This window comes from Herpailurus yagouaroundi, unplaced genomic scaffold (genome assembly GCF_014898765.1).
Source record: "Herpailurus yagouaroundi ecotype Mexico unplaced genomic scaffold, PumYag 141, whole genome shotgun sequence".
Classification (NCBI taxonomy): domain Eukaryota; kingdom Metazoa; phylum Chordata; class Mammalia; order Carnivora; family Felidae; genus Herpailurus; species Herpailurus yagouaroundi.
This window is the reverse complement of record NW_024412396.1, coordinates 47,194,406-47,213,480: the sequence shown is the minus strand read 5'-3', so window position 1 is coordinate 47,213,480 and position 19,075 is coordinate 47,194,406. Positions and strand designations below refer to the sequence as shown.

The 19,075-nt window shown below is 48.2% G+C and overlaps 1 protein-coding gene across 4 annotated transcripts in view; it reads left to right on the top strand.

The window, feature by feature from the left end:
* DPF3 (double PHD fingers 3) overlaps positions 1 to 19,075 on the top strand; it is a 270,407-nt gene that overhangs the window by 149,503 nt on the left and 101,829 nt on the right. For all 4 annotated transcript variants that reach the window (XR_005791035.1, XM_040477592.1, XM_040477594.1 and 1 more), the window contains exons 4-6: positions 2,494 to 2,621; positions 9,608 to 9,703; positions 18,032 to 18,110. Coding sequence is in view for 3 of the 4 variants with exons in the window: in XM_040477592.1 (XP_040333526.1) it covers positions 2,494 to 2,621; positions 9,608 to 9,703; positions 18,032 to 18,110 (303 nt within the window). In the remaining variant the exon portion in view is untranslated. The remainder of the gene's footprint in view (positions 1 to 2,493; positions 2,622 to 9,607; positions 9,704 to 18,031; positions 18,111 to 19,075) is intronic.

Genomic DNA, 19,075 nt, shown 5'->3' with positions numbered 1-19,075 from the left:
AGGCTAAGGGGGATACTAAAATAGGAACTTCAAATATATATATATATATATATATATATATATAATTATGATAAATTCGAAGGATGGTGACCAGCTGTTCTCTTTTCAGTGAGGACAGGACATAGGGCAACATGCTTTCATTGTTTTGTATCAGACGCTTGGAAGCCTTTTTTTGACTTGGGAGGAAGAGTAGGCTCTGGAGTTTCACGCCCTGAACTCATTAAAGCAGACAGTGGACTGTTTCTCTGACGTTCAACTTTAACATAACTTCCTCACGTAGGCCTTCCCTGACCCCCTGATCGAAAGTAAACCGCCCCCCCCCACAGTGTTCTTCCTTCACATTTCCCTCTGTTGTTTCCCCCTATTGCACTTATGACACTTTGTAATTGCGTATTTATTTTGCATGCCGTGTTTAGTGTCTCCTTAGATTGTGAACCACCCAAAAGCCAGGGCCGTCTGCATTTGGTAAACCTCCCGCGGGCCTAGTGGTAACACCGTGGTTCTTTGTAAATATTTGTTGAATGAACAGGGATATGGATGACTTTCAGAGGTGGTTGATTTGGTGGTAGTACTTCTTGATGGAGTACTTCTCCTTTGCTTGCCTTTTTTTTTGGTAAGAAAAAAATCCCAAAGATCTTATCTCTCCAGGAACTCTAGATGCTCTTTCTTCTTCCCACCATTTTCTCCCGGGGGGTTGGTTTCTTCCGTTTTGCTGGGATACCATAGCGCCTCTTTCTTGTGGACTGGTCAGCCTACATCTGGTTCTGAGGAGATGGAAGGGGGTGGGTGGAGTTCCATCTGAGTCGAATAAGCCCAGCAGAGGAGGACTTGATTGTGCTGTTATTTCCATTTCTCCCCCCGATCCACTCTTCATCCTGGGGCACTGACCTTTAGCCTCCTTTATCCTGGGAAACCGACCTTGGTATGCCACATCACTGAGGCTCCCTTGCCTTCTGGCGTCTAATTGAGGTTGGCCAATGGGAGGGCAGAGGAGGAAGACAAGGATGAAAGAGAGAGGTTGGACTTGGTTCTTTTGCCCATGAGCTCACTGAGGCTGCGAGTCACCGATCTGTCCAGATTCTTGCAAAGGCTGAGCAGTGGTAATGGCTCCCCACTGGGATGCTTCACCCTTCCATGTTGTTCCCTTGCTCCTGCCCACACCTCTGTCAATAGTTCCTACACTAAACTCTCAATTCCCCCTACACCTAGGCCATTTGTTCCCCCTGACTGTTTTCTCGGGCACCCATCCCTCATATTCCTGTATTCATCTTACCTGATAACAGGATAGGAGCCAAGCCTCTCATTGCCATGGGGGTATGAGGTACAGAATTAGAGGAGATTGGATGAATGTTTTGTAGCAAATCAAAATATGATCACCCATACCTGAGGTTTCGGTTTTTAATTTAACAGAAACAAAACCAAAAATCTTCCTTTGGGTTAAGAGTTTGGGGGACGTCTTGAGAAAGGAATTCAGCTTCCTTCTCTTGGTCTCTTCCACACGTAGGGCTGACTCTGGCCGCCACTGCTCAGCGGGCCCTGTGACCTCAAGCCCTAGGTAGCCAATCAAACTGTGACATCTTCAGAAAAAGTGCCCTGGTGTGCAGGCACTGCGGCCCCCAGCCATCGATCTGGGGTCTGTTAGGCATCTGTGCTCCCCCTTCTTTTCCCTTGGCTTTAGTGGTCTTTGTATCCCTTGATGAGAACAGCCTCTCTGAGGTTGAAACAGCTTCTTTTTTAAAATTAAAAAAAAATATTTTAAAATTTTATTTTAGAGAGAGCACCTGTGGGGGAGAGAAGCAGAGGGAGGGAGGGAGGGAGGGAGAGAGAGAGAGAGAGAGAGAGAGAGAGAGAATCTTAAGCAGGATCTACACTAAGTCAGTGTGGAGCCTGACTCAGGGCTCAATCCCATGACCCTGGGATCATGACCTGAGCCGAAATCAAGAGTCAGATGCTCAACTGACTGAGCCACCCAGGCGTCCCAGAGTAGCTTCTCGTGGAGCAACCTGGAGCTGGGCAGGCAGGGTGGCTGAGGGGAGGTCATGGAGTTGCCAGACAAGACTTGGGGTAGAGGGAGAGAATGGTAAGACTCGAGGCTAATGTTGGTGTATTGCTGTAGAGTTTTCAAAGCACTTCAAGGTAAAGCAACATATTTATGTCCCACAAAACAGCCCTGTGGGGTACTGGGCATTGTTGCCCTCACTCTCTAGATGCACCTTGCCCATAGTCACTGTCCATCTGGAACCATTTCTGTGCTGCCTCTGCTGTCTGTGCGGGTATCGGCAGGGTTGGAATCTGTCTCTGGGACTGTGAACAGGAGATGAAAAAGCCGGACCCAACTCCGGTGTTCCTGTTCCACCCAGGAGAGAGAGCGCAGGCTGTCTCTAGCCCTACCCAGAGCTTCTGGTTCCTGCGTGCCCTCAGGGCCACCCGCTGTCCCTCCTGTCCCTCCTGCTTCTAATGACCTGACCCTGCTTCTCTGTCCTTACTTTTCAGAAGTGGAGCTGCCCCTGAAAAAGGATGGCTTCACCTCAGAAAGCACCACACTGGAAGCCTTGCTCCGTGGTGAGGGTGTTGAGAAGAAGGTGGATGCCAGAGAAGAGGAGAGCATTCAGGAAATACAGGTATTTCCGTGCCCGCTGTGGAGAGTGTGTCCAGAGCGTCACCATCATGCTTCCAGAACCCTGGCACCGGCTGGGGGTCCTCCTCCTAAACTGCCCCATGGCATTGCTGCTGGGAGACTCGCAAATTCTTTTCTAATTTAACCTGTCCCCCACCCCCCAGAAGAAGTCATTATTCCTCTCCCTTCGTGTCTACTCAAAATATATTTTTTGCTTGCTGTGTGCCAGGTGCCGTGCTGGGTCCTGGGGACACGATGGTGAACCAGATAGAGGGAGTCCTCGCCCCTGGGGAGCAAACAGTCCATATAGTTCAGTCTTGAAACCTCAGGGGTTGTCTACACCAGCTTGTTCTGAGTGAGCCCTTGCCCTCTGCTGACACTTGCTCACACCCTGTACTCAGCTCTAGTCCACAGCACCCTCTCCTCCTTCAAGGCCAGTGTAGGAGTCACCCTTCAGGCAGGGCTGGTGGGTCCTGTCCCTCCCTGTTTGTTTAGCACCCTCTGTTCCCAGCACTATGGGGCTCTTCCTACTCAAGATTTTAATGGTACACTCTCACCATTTCTCATTTATCTGCCTTGAATCTCTGGTCTTGAATACAACGGTTGGCACAGAATATTGTAGTAATATTAATTAATATAAATATTAAACAATAGCATTGATAATGACACATAATTCAATTATTAAAATCAAATTACATTTATATTAAATGTATATTCTATTATACTTTATATTTTATGTGACACATATTATATATCATATTACATATTTATTAATTGTATATCTAATTTAATGTTTAGTATTTGCATATTAATTCATTGAAGTTATAATTAAAGCAATAACAGTTAAAGTTTTGGTTTGCTTCCTAAGTACCAGCAAGTCAGGGCGTTCCACTGAGTCAGGGAGCATGCTGTTGTGTTCACCGTTGTCCCCTTGGGGACTTGCACGTGCCCGGCAGTCGAATCTCAATAAAGATGTAGAACGAAGCAGTGAATTGGCCTCCTTCTCTCCTTCTCTGCCATCCCGTGTTCAGATGAATGGTCAGGTCTTCTCCATGTCACAACGTGGCTTCTATTGGCTGCCTCCTCTCCTCCTGAGAGTTACAGCCCTAGTAAAAATCCTTAATAGCTGTAACCTCCATGCATCTAATGCCCCTTGGAGTCGTCTGTCACACCCAACGGTCAGTTCGTTGGGAATCCTGTGAGCTGTGCCCACAACCCAAATCCAGGAGCACAGACTCTTCTTAACAGGTCCCTCTGCTACTGCCCTGGTTCCGGCTGCTGTCATATCTGGTCTGAAGGGCTCCAATTATTTTCTATTAAAAATATTTTTTTAATGTTTATTTATTTTTGAGTGTGAGCAGGGAGGGGCAGAGAGAGAGAGAGAGAGAGAGAGAGAGGGAGACACAGAATCTGAAGCAGGCTCCAGGCTCTGAGCTGTCAGCACAGAGCCCGATGCAGGGCTTGAACTCATGACCCGTGAGATCATGACCTGAACCCAAGTTGGACGCTCAACCGACCGAGCCACCCGGGTGCCCCTGCAATTGCTTTCTGAGTGACGCCCTTGCTAGTGGCTGAGGGGGAACCCTTTAATACCTAAGTTGGATCCTGTTGTTACTGGGCCTGCAAACTTGCACAGGCTCCTGTTGTCCCAGAATAAAAAGTCAAGGCCCCTTACCTCTCCGACTCGGTTGCTTCGCCTTTTCCTTGCTCACTCTGCTGCAGGCACGCTGGTGTCTTTTTGCTCCTTCTAGAACACACCAGGCACTCTTTTGCCTCGGGGTTTTTGCTCGGCCCATTTCCTCTGCCTGCAGAGTCCTCTCCCCAGACCTCAGCTGGGCCCTCACCCTCCCCTTCTTCACTTTGTGCTCCTGTCTCTTCTCTATGAAGTTTACCCCAATCACTGTGTGTGCTACCACATCCTGTGTCCTCCCTGCCCCCCAGCGCCCCCGATTCCCTTACTCTGCTTTCTTTTGCTTCTTCTTTTTTTCTTCCCATAGCTTTGATCGCTATCTAACATACTTTGTAATTTGCTGATTTGTTATGCATTGTGTATTTTCTGTTTTCTTCCAATAGAATGTAAACTCAAGGGTGGGATTCTTTGTCTGTCTTGTTCACTAATATATCTGAAGCATGCAAACGGTGCCTAGCACGTAGTAGGTACACAATAAATAATCTCTTGAACGGATGTGCAAGTGAACAGATTCCTGGGAGTCACCCCATCCCCCGTCCTTCCCCTCTCTAACATGTCCTACTTTGCTAGCTGATCTTTCATGCCGAAAGAAAGCTCAGCTTGTGCCAATCTCTTGTTTAAAAAACTTAGCTGAAACACTTGTTTCCTACTAGGTCAGTCCAAAATGATGCGTCTGATCTTCTTGGGGCTCCTCTCTCTGCTCCTAACCTAGTTTTCAGGCTTATTTCCCCTCACTCCTGAGCTCCTCTCTTTTTCAGTCTTCTTCCCTCTGTGCCTGTGGTCATGCTGTATCCTTTATGTGGTGAATTTTTTCTTCTACTCTATGTGTACAAATTCCACCCATCAGTTAGGCTCAGCCCCAATACCACCTACCTCATGAAGCCTTTCTTGATCGCCCCACAGCCAGAGGGATCTCTTCTTGTCACTGACATTTAGGGTGCCTAGTCCTTTCTTGTTTGTTTTTTTTCCCTATTCATGTATTCCCCTCTTTCCCCCAGATTTTGGACTTTTAGGTCTTTGAAGTTAAGGTCTGTCACATCTGTATTGTGCAGCTAGCATTAATTTCACAGAATCAGTGGAAGGGACAGAGCCATTGCCCAGAAGCCCTGATGCTCTAGTGATAGGTAGTCTCACCCTTTCAAGCTGGTTCGGGTTCTTCTCAGGCAGCCTTGGGCCAGTATATGGGTCATCACTGTGGAATTATCATCATCACTAACATCTCCTACGTAAATGGAATGTCTGATATGTGCAGAGGTGGGCTGCCATTTACTGTGCTAGAAGCCAAAACCAGGACCATGAGCCAAATGAGTTTACACGTTCTTACTGGCTTTGGTTAGTAAAATAAGGCACATATGTAGTATATAGACTGTATTTGTTCCATTTTTTAAATTCATTCATTCCACCAAAGTTTATCGAGTGCCTCCTCTAAGCAGGCACTGTGCTAGGTTCTGGGGAGACAGAGAAGCCAAGAGAGACCAGTCCCATCTGTTCACCTTTATATTCTAGTGTGATATATAGACAGAAAACACATAAACAAAGGCAATAATTGCGTTTCAGGATAAATGACCACGAAAAGAACAGAGTCTGAAGATTCAATATGAGAGGAGGGACAGATTCTAGGTAGTGTCCTATGGGAGATAAGAGATTTAACCTCAGTCCTAAGGGATGGGGAGGAGCAAGTGAAGTGAGGCTGTGGGGAGGAGCTTTCTGGGTAGAGGAACGGTGTGTGTGAAGGCCTCGAGATGGGTCTGAGCTTGTAGTTTTGAAAGAACAGACAGAAGATGCAGAACTCATAGAACTCAATAACAACAACAACAACAAAACCCCCAAACAATTCAATTACAAAATGGTCAGAGGACCTGAACAGATATTTTGCCAAAGAAGACATAGAGATGGCCAACTGAATGGATAAAGAAGATGTGGTATATATACACAATGGAATACTACTCCGCTCTGAAAAAGAATGAAATCTTACCATTTGTGACAACACGGATGGACCTTGAGGACATTATGCTAAGTGAAATAAATCAGAGAAAGACAAATACCACACGATTTCCCTTATATGTGGAATCTAAAAAACAGAACAAACAAAACCGAACCAGACTTATAGATACAGAGATCAGATTGGTGGTTGCCAGAGAATGTCAGATCATGATGTTGTTCACCTGAAACTGATGTAATACTGTAGGTCAAGAAATAAAAAGAAAAACGGGAAAAAAAAATTCAACAGAAGGCCTGTGTGGCTTAGAGGACCGTGCCGGTGGGGGGAAGGGCCTAGAATGGAGTAGGAGGGGCCGGCAGGGTCAAACCACTCTGGCTTCTCAGGACATGATTTCATGGGAGTGAAAAAGGAAGCCATTTTAACCAGGGGAGCGAATATGTGTTTCTTCAAGATCCCTCTGGCTACTGCCTGGAAAGGAGACTGGACACGGGGCCGGTCGGGGGGAGAGAAATCGGTTAGGAGGCTTTGCAGTGTTCCAGGCCAGAGATAATGGAGTCTTTAAAAGGCATTCCTTCTTCTTTTTTAAACACAACCACAAACCATTGTTATCATCACCGTAAAGACTGTTTAGAGTAACAGGGAGAAAAGTTATTTTAAAATGTGTTTATTTTCCAGATAATGTCCTTGGACAGAGAATGCAAGTATGTTAGTGGGGGATCAGCTGCATCTAAGTTGGATCCCGGCCCTCGACTCCTCTGCACAGGACGCCCCCTCTGCTTCCTGAGCCCTGAATGCGAGCTTTGTTTGTTAGGGACTCCTGGCTCCTCCCTAGTTATGCAGAGAGGCTTCTGGGTGTCAGGGCCACATTGCAGGAAATGCAAACACACTGGGGTGGCTGCTGTCACATCTGAAGCCTGGGGCACAGCATAGGGGTTCTCAAGACACAGAGAGACCAATGGGAAGAGGGAGGGAGAAGTCATTTTACTTCCGGACATCGAGGCCAGGCGGCACTCCTGGAGACTAACTCAGCAGCCTTCAACCAGTGTTTTATCTTCCAACCCTGAGTCCATATTGCAGGTCATAAATCCCTTCATAATAAAAAATGAGAGTGGAGTCATATTGTACAAGATGCCAGAGGCAATGACCTTTAAATATGAGGCACTCGGAACTCGCCATGATTAAATGACTTCAAGACCCGGAAGTTGGCAGGACAGCTGTTTGAACAGCAACAACAGTCATAACAACAACACCTGATATTTACACTGCATCTTTTCACTAAAGTCTGCAGAGCATTTGACTTGTCATTGTCCTGCTTGACTTTCACTTGTGTTCCCACTGATGGTTCAGGGAGCCAAGATGCAGAGAGCCTAGGAGGCTTGCTTGGGACCTGGGCCGATGTTTTCTAGCTATGGGCCACCGGTCGTGTCTAGCAGACAGAGCTGCTTCTCTGTTGGATGGCTGTGGTTGGCCTTGAGAACCCCCATGTGCTGTCAGCTGATGGCTTCCCAAGTAAGCCCAGTAGAGAAGCCGGAGAATTTACTAGATCTGTTTTGATCTAGTAAATTGAGGTATATTATGTAGACCTTATGTGAACCCCTGTGGTTGGGAGAGAACTCCAACATGAAGGCAGTGGGAGAAGGTACCTGGAAACTCACTCCTGGGCTTCCTGCTTGGAAGACAGGCCAGAGGTGTTGTCCAGGAGGCTACCTGAACAGTGATGGTGAGACCACATGTCAGTGCAGTGTGTGCTGCTTGTAAGCCTTTTCATAGCTTGTGTGATTATCACGCCATCACAAGCATGGATGGATGCTGTTATCATGTATAATATGGTACCTGCTTTTTTTCTAGCTTCATCTCATACGAGTCTGTCCCTGAGTCACTGAGCTCTAGTCACACTTGCCTCTTTCTGCAACGTGGACAAGCCAAATTCCTCTTCCTCCCTCAGGGAGTTTGCTCATGATGTTCCCTCTGCCCAGAATACTTTCCTTCCCACTGTGCCCTCCATCCCCATTCCCCAGGCTAGTCTTTGCTCATCCTTTACATCTCAACTCTCTTAGGTCACTTCCTCAGGTAAGCCTCTCCTGACCCTCAGATTAGGTAAAATTCCCTCTAACAGCCTCTCCTAGCAGCTTGCACCTGCCCATCACTGCATTTATGGCAGTAGTAACTATATGGTTGTGGTTTTTATTTAAATCTGTTTTCCCTTCACTGTACTGTGGAATCTTTTTAGAGCCAGGCCTGACTGTAGTCATTCTGTGGCTTGTCTAGCATGTAGTACAGCCATGTAGTCAGCACTAGACACATGTTTGTTGATTGAATGAATAAATGAATTCCTATTTTATAATTGGGGAAACTGAGGCACGAAGACATGATGACTCACCCAAAGTCACACAGTGAGTCCATAAAGAAGCTCCTAGGGCCCCAGACATGGAGTCCAGTGAGCTCCGTCCCCCTTTCACTTTGGGGAGCTGGGTCCTCTGCCACAGTCTTTCATTTCTCCCCAAAATCTAGAAGTACACACCTTACCTGTCCTCACCACTCCCAAAGGGAATGAAGTGTTCATGTCCCTACAGGAAGGGTCTACATAATATACCTCAATCTTCAGGCATAGGGCTGAGAAATGAACAGAAAACTCTGGGCTGATGAGCCTGACTTGACTTTGGTCTTGGATTCACTGTACGACCTTGGGCAATCAAAACTGCTTTTAGCCTCAGTTTATTCACCTGTAAAATGGAATTGGATTCTCTGCTGCTATGTGACTCACAGGGCTATTGGAGAGTGATAATTAAATTCATGATCTTTAAGCTTTCGTTACAAGTAATGTGCTGTAATGAAAACCCATTTTTCTTAAAAAAAAAAAACAATGGACGATTAAGAACAACACATTAATGTCAAATTCTGGTCAGATGAACAGGAAGTTACTTGTTTTCATCAAACAGGGCAGGGTTCCAGAATGGCAGAGAAAGAAGGAACATATTTTCGTATTTAGGAACAAAGGAAAATTACATTAAAAAAGTTAACTTTTGAAAAACATCTTGGGTCCACATAGACAAGTGCCTCTACCAGAGTATTCTCTTTTTAGAAAATGTTTCTTGGGTAAAAATAGTTGAAAAAAGTCAGTGTTCTGGGAGGATTGGGCTGGAAGGGGCCCAAGGGTTTGAGAGAGTTGTTACCGCCAAGAGCTCAGACTCTGGGCAGCATCTCGGAGGCCCTGCTTCCCAAGCAATGGCAGCGTCTTGTTTTGTTAAAACATAACAACAAAACAGACACCCACCCCCCCCCCCCCAATCACCCCCGGATGGCTTTCTCCTTTGCATTTTATTTCTCAACTCTTTTGTTTATTTTCTTGTCTTTTCAGAGGGTTTTGGAAAATGATGAAAATGTAGAAGAAGGAAATGAAGAAGAAGATTTAGAAGAGGATATTCCCAAGCGAAAGAATAGGACCAGAGGACGGGTAAGCTGGAGACGCCATGATGGAGGGAAGAGATAAGGGAGACTGAGGGTGGAAGCACAACTGGTCCCCAGACCCAGAGTCCCACTTCAAGCAGACAAAGCTCATGTACACGGCCTCCCTTGATGAATACTCAGAGAAGAAAATGCCAGAAGAGCTCTGACCCCTGGTGATAGCCTGTAAGAGTTCAGCCCTTACAGGAGGGAGAGGAAGTGGGAGAAGGTAACCTGAGGGGACAGTGAGGGTCCTGGGAGGGTTGGGGTGGGGTCTGGAGAAGGGTAGAGGATGAGGAGAAAGTGACTTTTGGACCCATTACTTGGTCTTAAAAGAAGGCTGAATTTTCCTATCCCTGGGGCTGCCCCAGAGTGACAAGGTCAGGACACCTGCTTTGGGGTATATTTCACTAGGTGGAGAGTAGAATCATGCTGGGAAAGCGTGGGGGCCATGAATGGTTTCCAAATGGGTGGGGCATGGGCTTTTGGTGTGGGCCCGGGATGTGGCAAGAGGAGGCCAGGAGCCTGGGAAATGGGCAGATGAAAAATCCAAGGTGGAAGGTATAAACCTATGGGAGTGGTTCTTGAGGGGAGGGACCCAAGCCTGAGTGGTGCTCTCAGACATGCAGGTTGCTTCTCCAGAGTGCTCGTATCCAAGCCCAGTAGGCTTTTGGTAGTCATCCTCAGGGGTCTGCAAGGGCATCTGAAAATAACCAGGTGACAAGGGACCTCCAAGGATAAGCTTTCTTTCCATCTAGAGAATGGGTCTTTAGTCTTCTGGCTCCTTCAGTCTCTGGACAGGATCCTTACCCCTCCCATGGATAAGAGGCTAGTCCTGGGTGCCCTGTGGGTTTGGGTCCCGTGATAATTATGGCAAGCCTCTCTATTCCCGTGCTTCTTGTGCTTTAGTATACATCAAGATCACCAGGGGCGCCTATTGCAATGCACATTCCCAGGACCCTACTCCCAGAAGTTCTGATTTAGGACGTCTAGGGTAGGGCCTGGAAAGCTGTATTATAAGCAAGTTCCTAGGTGAATGGTGCAAGCAGTCCAGTTTTGCTCACGTTGAGCTCAGATGCTCTGACTTGCTGATGGGGCTGGAATTTCTCAGGCTGGGCAGGGCAACCCTGTCATGCGTCACGCCTTTTATAGTCGCCAGCCAGCTTCAGTAATGAACTTGTTTTATTTGTTCTTTACTCCCATTTGTTGTTGGTTTATATATTTATTTAATTTTTGGAAGAATATGTGAAAGGAAGTCATAGGCATTTTGTCATTTAACCTGCACATACCTCAGAGTATAACTCTAACAAATATCATTATTATACCCAGTACAAATAACAACTACTCTAATATCTACTATCTAGTCCCTGATGATTTCCTCAAAAGTGCCTTTTTACAGTTGGTTTGTTTGAAACATAAGCCTCTTTTGTTCCATACCTCTTCCTTGCTCTACCCCACCACACACATACATATTTTTTTCTTCTCCACATCATTTATTTGTTGAAAAACTTGGGTGGTTCGTCTTGTAGAATTTCCCACATTCTAGGTTTGGCAGATTGGTGGTATTTAATGTATCCTCTTTATTTTCTGAAAACTGGTGGTTTGATTAGAGACCCGATTAGATTCAAGGTGTTTGTGTATGTGTAAGTTTTTTTTTGGTGGGGCAAGAATCTTCCCTGTGCTTCTTACTGCATTACATGAGGAGGTACATGTTGTCCAGCTGTTCTGCCCTCGGGGGAAAATGGATCAGTGGATTTGGGTATTGTCAGCCTGATCTCTCCTTAAAAGATTCCCCATCAAGTTTCCATCTGGTTGCTTCAGCAGCCATGGGTAAACTTGCCTAGACCCATGACTTCACTGGGGGCTACAAAATAGTGAATACCCAATTCCGTCATTGGAGGAAGCTTTAGGATTTCTGGGCCTTTTGCAAACTCCAAGAGCTGTGTGCCTCCAGGCTTGCTTCTATCCCTTCCCTCACCCCAAACCAAAGTTCCTTGAGTAGATTGTAGAGAGTGGTCCTCTTCATGTTTTCTCTATTCCCAAGCTAAATCTAGATGGTTGAACTCAAAAGTGCATGGATATGAGCTGGGTGTCTCCTCTGTAAGAACACAGCAGTGACAGCAGCAGTCACTGTGTACTCACCGTGTACTTTCTGGACCCTGGGCCATGTGATGAGGCTCTTTACAATGAAAACTTAGAATACTGCCAGTTCCAAGTAAAATGTGCTGTAAATGTCAAATATGCCCCAGATTTTGAACATTTAGTAGGAAAGAATGCAAAGCATCTCATGAATATTTTTCTATTAATATAATAGTTTGGATATCGTGGATTAAATAAAATATGTTAGTAACATTAATTGTACCTGTTTTTCTTTTTACTCTTTTTGAAAAATGTGGTTACTAGAAAATTTGAATGACGTGTGTGGCTCATGTTATATTTCTATTGGCCAGCACTTCTTTCGTTCCCATAAATTGGTATTATTACTCTCAGAGAGATTAAGTAACTTGCTCAAGGTCGTCTAATCTAGTAAAAAAGAAGTCAGGAGGCGCCTGGGTGGCTCGGTTGGTTGAGTGTCTGACTCTTGATTTCAGCTCAGGTCATGGTCCTAGGGTTGTGGGATCAAGCCCTGCATTGGGCTCCTCACTGAGCATGGAGCCTGCTTGAGATTCTCTCTCTGTCTCTCTGTCTCTCCCTCTCTCCCTCCCTCTACCCCTCTCCCCTGCTTGTGCACACACTCTCTCTCTAAAAAAAAATAATAATAAGATTTTAAAAAATGAATTAAAAAAAAGTCGGGATGCGAACACAGGTCTGTGCTTTTGCCACTGAGTCATGCCTGGCCCCGTGCCCATAATATGGCCAAAGACTAGCATGTTGAATGAATGACTGAATGATGAGAAAGAAAGAAAAGCTATTTTTCAACTTTGTGGGAGTTGAGAGAAGGCTTGAACACAGTAAGGGAACTGGATGGGGCCTAGACTAACTCCAGGCCTACTTGATGCTAGCCACGGGGCCGCTGAAGGGCTCTATGTTGTGCAGTGACACTGTGCACCTGTCACCCATGGTGGAAGCCATGCGATGACCCAGAAGAGTGTGGGTGAACCTGCCTATGCTGGAATAAAAGTGTGAAGCTGCCTCACCCACAGCCTCAGTTAAACTACCCTTTTAAGTGGCATATTCAAGCTGCTGCTGGTTCCTAGAGAGCATTTCTGTTGTGAGGACTGACAGGCAGCAAGGCCATACACACACTCAATGTGTGGTTCCTGGACTGTAGCCTCAGGATCACCTGGGAGCTTGTCAAACATGCCAGACCCTGGACTCCACCCTAGATGGACCAAATTAGAGCCTGCACTTTGACAAGATCCCCAGGTGCTCTGTGTGCCCACTGAGGAAGCCAAGGGTAAGGTAGTGATTATAAGGACAGCCTCTGCCTTGTTTGAACCAGGAGTTCAAATCCCAGCTCCACCATTTATTTACTAGACATTGGGTGAAGTAATGTTAACCTCATCATCTTGATAAAATTATGTAAGCACTCTGGGCCTCAGTTTTTCATAATTAAAATGTGAGTAATAATACACAGCCGATTCTGAGTGCTTAATAAAGGCTAGACATTGTTCAGAGGGTGTAAAGGAACAACTCTTGGAGCTTTGACAATGGAGATACCCTGAGGGGTGAGGGAAATTCAGGCCCAACAATTAATGACTGTGTCTATGGTAACTTTAGCCCAAGAAATCCAGGCTCTTTAAAATTCATGAAATTGCTGGAAGGCATCCATGTGAGTATTATCAATCAGTCAATCAATCAATCAATCAGTAACCATGTATTGATGCACAGTGGTGCAGTCCAATGTTTCTCAAACTGTAATGTGCATACGAAGCACATGGTGATCTTGTTAAAGTGCAAATTCTAACACAGTGGTTTGGGGGGTGGGGGGGAGGGCTGAGATTTTGAGATTTTGCCTGGTTAACAAGCTCCCAGGTGATGCCAGCTCTGCTGGTCTGAGGGCCACACTTTAAACAGCAAGGATGTGGAGCTGTGGTTCTCAGGGTTTTTGGTTTTGTTTTGTTTTGTTTTTGCAGGGGCGTTTCTCAGGAATTCTTTACTGAAAAATTACTGAGAGCCCCCCAAAGCTATTGTTCTGGTGGTTTATAACCAGTGATACTTACCATACTAGAAATTAAGGCAGAAAAAAATGTTAACCTTCAGAATACACCAGCACACGGAGTGATGACATTATCATGTCAGGTAGCCTCAGGAAAACTCTCACCGTGCACTTGTGAGAGAATTGAGAGTGTAAAGTTTCAAGTAACATTCTAGTGCTATTTGGTACTGTTACGAAAATAGTTTTGATAGCAGAAAGGGTCTCAAAGATCCCAGGGAACCCTGGACCATCACTTGAGAACAACTCTTATAGAGGAACTAGCTCTCTGAGCGTGTGCTAGTCGAGGGTCTTTTAATTGCAAGAAACGCAACAGCTTCGGCAAAAAATGTGGAGTATTTGAAAAGCTGCTGGGTCATTGCCGCAAATATGAGCAATCTTTGAAGATGCAACCCTTAGGAAGGGCAAGAAAATGGCAGGGACTTAGGACTGGGAAAGAATAAGGAACCCAGGCAGCGGGTGGCCTCTGCTGCTTTATTTTTCTACCAAAAGACGATTTCCTGCTTCTCTGTGTGCGTGGCTTCCTAGCTCCTGAATAGATGGGTTGCCAGTTCAAGTGTGTGTGCTCACCACTGGAGTCATTTTCCCAGCGCCAAATCCTTTATAGGTAGAATCTGATTGGCCCAGCTTAGGTCATGTGACTCCTGAGCCAGCCAATCAACTGTGGCCAGTGGGGCTGGGCTATGTGGTACAATCATGGCTGTCGTGGCTTACCACTACCTGAAGGATGAGGAGTGGAATGGGGTGGACAGTTCTCAGAGAGGGAGGACTGGTTTCTTTTGGACAGTCAGCTTTAAAAGTTTAGAGAATAGAGTCTGGAAACCTAGGTCCTGCTCCTTCTACTGACCCTGTGACTGTGGACGAATCATAAACCCTTTTAGAGATGGTTTCATCGAGTGCCAAATGGGAATAATGTTACCCTCTGTAACTCACGGTGTATTGTAGGAATGAATTGAATTCATACATGTGCAAGAGCTTTGGATGCTGTGTGCCCAGCATAGATCTAAGTGTTGGGGGCTCATAATAACGTATGAAATGCCGTCTTTGCTTTTAAGGACCTCGGGATTAAATTGAGGAGAAAATACTAATAGCCATGATACAATTAGAAAACAGCAGGCTTCTGCCTGTGCACTAACGAAATGCAATAAAAGTTCGGAGGAGAGAGAAGAGATCAGCTTGGGCAAGAAGGGGAAATAATTTATCGAGCACTTCCTGTGGACGGGGCGCTATCCCCTGTGGTTTCACACGCTCTTGGCGCAAACGCTCTCAGCAACTCTGCAGTAAAGGTGTTTCTGTGCCCATTTTACAGTTGAGAAAATTAAAATTTGGAGAAGTAACTTGTCTAAAGACACATGGCTGGTGTTTAAACCTATGCCTGTCTGACTTTAACGCTGATGCTCTTTTTACTCCTCAATTTGGCAGGAGGAAGGTTCTTAGAGGAGTGGATGTTAGTGGGGCTAAAGCATGGACCAGTGTGGGTGGCAGAGCAGAGGCTGGTCCCTGACAGGGATCAATAAAAACAAAGACAAGGACATAGCATGAGCATGAGGTGAACCTGATGGATTTAGCACCAGGTTGCTGTTGGATGTGTCAGTGGTCTTTAGATGGCAATGAATGAATGAATAAATGACTATGGGCTCTGTCATTTACTCCTTTTGTCTAACTGGTCTGGGGGTCATGCATTTGGATTGGGAAGGGCAGTGCAGAGGTAGGACCCCAGCTGGTGGATTCTTGGAGCAGTTCAGGGGTCCGTTGATGAGCTCCTGGATTAAAATATGGAATAGAAGGGAAATGCAAAGCCCAAGATGGCCTTGGAGGGAAGAAACCGTAGCACTTGGGTAGAAAGAATGAAGGAGAAGGACTGAAGATGATTGACTCGCTGACTGACTGATTGATTCAGCAAAGGTTTATTAAGTGCGCCTTAAGTGGCTGGCCCTGTGCCAGGTTCTGAGTATAGCGTGGCCCACATAGATGTGTTTTCTATATTCTTGTTGGGGAGACGGAATAATATAATGTCAGACGGTGCTAAGTGCTGGGACCAAACAAAGCAGGTCAGGGAGAGGAGAACGATGGAGTAGGGTGTGAGTAGATATAGGTTGGTCAGGGAGGGCTTCTCTGAGGACGTGACCCCTGAAAAAGACCAGCAGGATTCTGAGTTTCCAAGTTTGGGCGATTCCAGGAGACTCTAGGAGTAACGCTGCCACAGGAAGAGTTCCCTGCACGTGCCCATTTTGCAGTTGAGGAAACCAAGGTGCAAGGAGAGTGTGGAAGTGACCTCGCTGGTCAGCCCTGCAGAGTGAAACCCGACCCTGGCTTTCAGGGGGCCCCTCCCCCTCCTGCTGGCCGTCCCCCAGGAGTGCGCACTGTCCTATCTCCTCCTCTTCTCCCAGGCGGTATTTTTAGTCTCTCAGAGCCCCTTCCCCGAGTCTGCTGCTGGCTTGTCATTCTGCTTCACTTGCTTTCACCTGCTCCAGGCGGCTGTGACAGGGCTGCAGGCTGCACACGTCAAGCTGTCCCTGGCTTCACCGTGGGGGCGTGGGGGGGGGGGGTGGCGGCGAGGGCAGCTGAGGGTGACCAGCCTCCGTGTCGTCGTCCTGGGCAGGCAAGGAGGCCTGTCAGTGCCTGGGGGTGACCGCAGCACCTCACAGCTCCCTCTTCAGGTCAACTCTGAGTGATGAGGGCCAGGGGAGGGGGCTGCTGGCTGTCGCCCGGCCTTGTGCCCGGATGGGGGGTGGGGAGGCAGAGAGGCAAAGCGGTGGGAGGGAGGGAAGGAGGGGGGTGGAATTCTGTAATTTGTTTTGGAGAGAGACAAGCTGAGGCGATGGTGGAGGTGGTAGCTTAGCAGGTGGTGTTGACTGTGAAGTGTGTGTGTTTTTTGAGAGTGTGTGAACATCACAGGCCTGGGGTACAGGCCTTTCCGTTGTGAAATCCCCAGTGAGTGAGAGAGTGTGCGTGCCTGTGTGTGTGTGTGTGTGTGTGTGTGTGTGTGTGTCAGCCACAGGCCTTTTGACCCTGAAATCTCCAGGGCCACTTGTCCAGGCCCAGCCCAGGGGACTGCCCCATTTCCCCCCCCCGCACCCCAGGTGGCCGCCATGTTTTATTTCTCATCTGCTGCGTCTCCTTCTCTGTCCCCAAAGACCCCAGCAGGCCCTTTCCCTGGTTGGGCGTTTACTGCTACTCATTACCAGAGAATGACCTGGAGGAGGCCAGGGTGCTACCCACGTGACCATGTGGGACTTACAAAGGTTTAAAAATAAACCTTGCCGCGTTCTGTAGCCACCGTCCTGGGGCTGCAGAGTTGCCAGCACCCTCTTGGCTGCTCTCCTCTATCTTTGGAGGTAGAGCTCAGCCCAGCCCCACCCCTGGGTACGCCGACCCTTTCTGGAGGTGCACGCAGGGTGGTCGTATCGGGAGTCCAGCCCCAGGAGACTGTGAGGCGTCAAGGTCTCTGTCACTGGCTGGAGGCCTGAGGCAGACCACACAGGGAGGCCTCAGCTGAAGCTCACCCCCACAGGGTAGGCCGAGCAGGCCAGAGGGAGCTCCGCGCCATGCCCGGGCTCACGCCCTAGGCCCAGATGCCAGGCCTGGCTGGCTCTTAAGAGACTTGCAGGGGACAGCGTGCGCCTGGGGTGATGACTGTGGGCACACAGCCTCTGCTCCCGATCTGCCATCATCCGGTCAGCTGAGGGGAGCAGGGTGGGCATCTCCATGTGGGGTCGACGAAGCTAGAAGGCTAAGCGGTTGGAGGAGGGGGTCCTTGTGGCAACAGTAGAGTAGGGGGATCGGGCAGATGTAGGCTTTGCAGTCAGACTGTCGTTTCCGGCCTGGCTCTGCACTTGGTAGCTGAGTGACCCTGGGCAAGCTACTTAACGGGCTGCTGCCTCGGCCTCCCGATCTGTAAGACGGAGGTCATAGTAGGACCTCTCTTGGAGTTGTGAACGTTTAATGAGATGATACGCGTGACTAGCTGAGTGTTCTGGGGCAAGTTACCTGGGCCTCTCTGGGCCTCAAGTTTCCTGGCCTGTAAAATGGGGTCGGTATTGGTTCAAATGTTGTGAGGAAGATTGAATGAGGAGATGTAGGTGTGATGCCCAGGGCCTCACAGAGTGTGTGCTCAGGAGCCGTTGTAACCGTTACGATAACAAGCCTCCTGGTTCCGCCCCCCCCACCTTGTCTCCCCAGGCCCGTGGCTCTGCAGGTGGCAGGAGGAGGCACGACGCCGCCTCTCAGGAAGACCATGACAAACCTTACGTCTGTGACAGTAAGTACGGCAGATGCCGCCTTCCTGCCCCTGCCCCCAGCACCCCCTTCCCTGTGCTTCCCTGGCTGTCCGCCCCCAGCCTCGGCCTCACTGGCTCCTCCTCTTGGGCCTGCACCCCAGCTCGCATGCCTGCCCTGTCAGCAAAGTCACCACCTCCCGCTGCTGCCACCCGCCCGCCCAGGTGTTTGTGCATGAGGGACAAGCAAGTCAGGGAGGCCTCCTGCCTTTGATGCCGGCCCCCTTTCTCTGGCAGTGCCTCCTTGGTGGCTTTCTTCTGGCTCTCTCCCTCTCTCTCTCTCTCTCTCTCACTCTCTTGGTCTCCTGAAGATTCACCCTCTTTCTTTCTCTGTTTCAGAGACTTACAAACAAAAGCATAACTCAAAGCCCTCCACCAAGGTACTTGGCTCCTCTGGCTTTTCATGTTTCCCTTTAATTTCCTTCTCCCTCTCCCGTCCTAGGTAGGGCGAGTTATGAATCTTTCTCTGACGACGACTTAGCTTAATAAATGGCCCTCGATCCATCTCCAGCCTTTCTTGCTTGCTTCAGAGGTGTCTCTTGGACAAGGACGGCCCAGCTCCTGGGTTTAGGGGGCGCAGACAGGGCTGGGTTGGGGCTGAGGGAGAGCGGGAGCAGGGGCGGCGGGTGTGCCTCCAGAAACCTTCAGCCTTCGGAGGGATGGCCGTCAGCACGAGAGCCGTTCTCTTTTTCACCCACCAGCGCGCTGGGGGGTGGGTTTAAAATCCTTGCCCTACTTTTCTTCTCACCGGATGGGGTCCCATCCCTCCTTCCACAACAAGGAGAGCCCTCGAAGCCACACTCTCTGACCATCTTCCCCTCCTGTCTTCTCCCCTCCGAGGATGCAGAGCGGTGCCACAGGGGAAGGGCTGCGAGGTGGCTCAGGCAGGGCCCTGGCACGGTGGGTCTTCCAAGGCCGTCCTGCAGTGTCCGCCGTCTCCGTGGAAGCA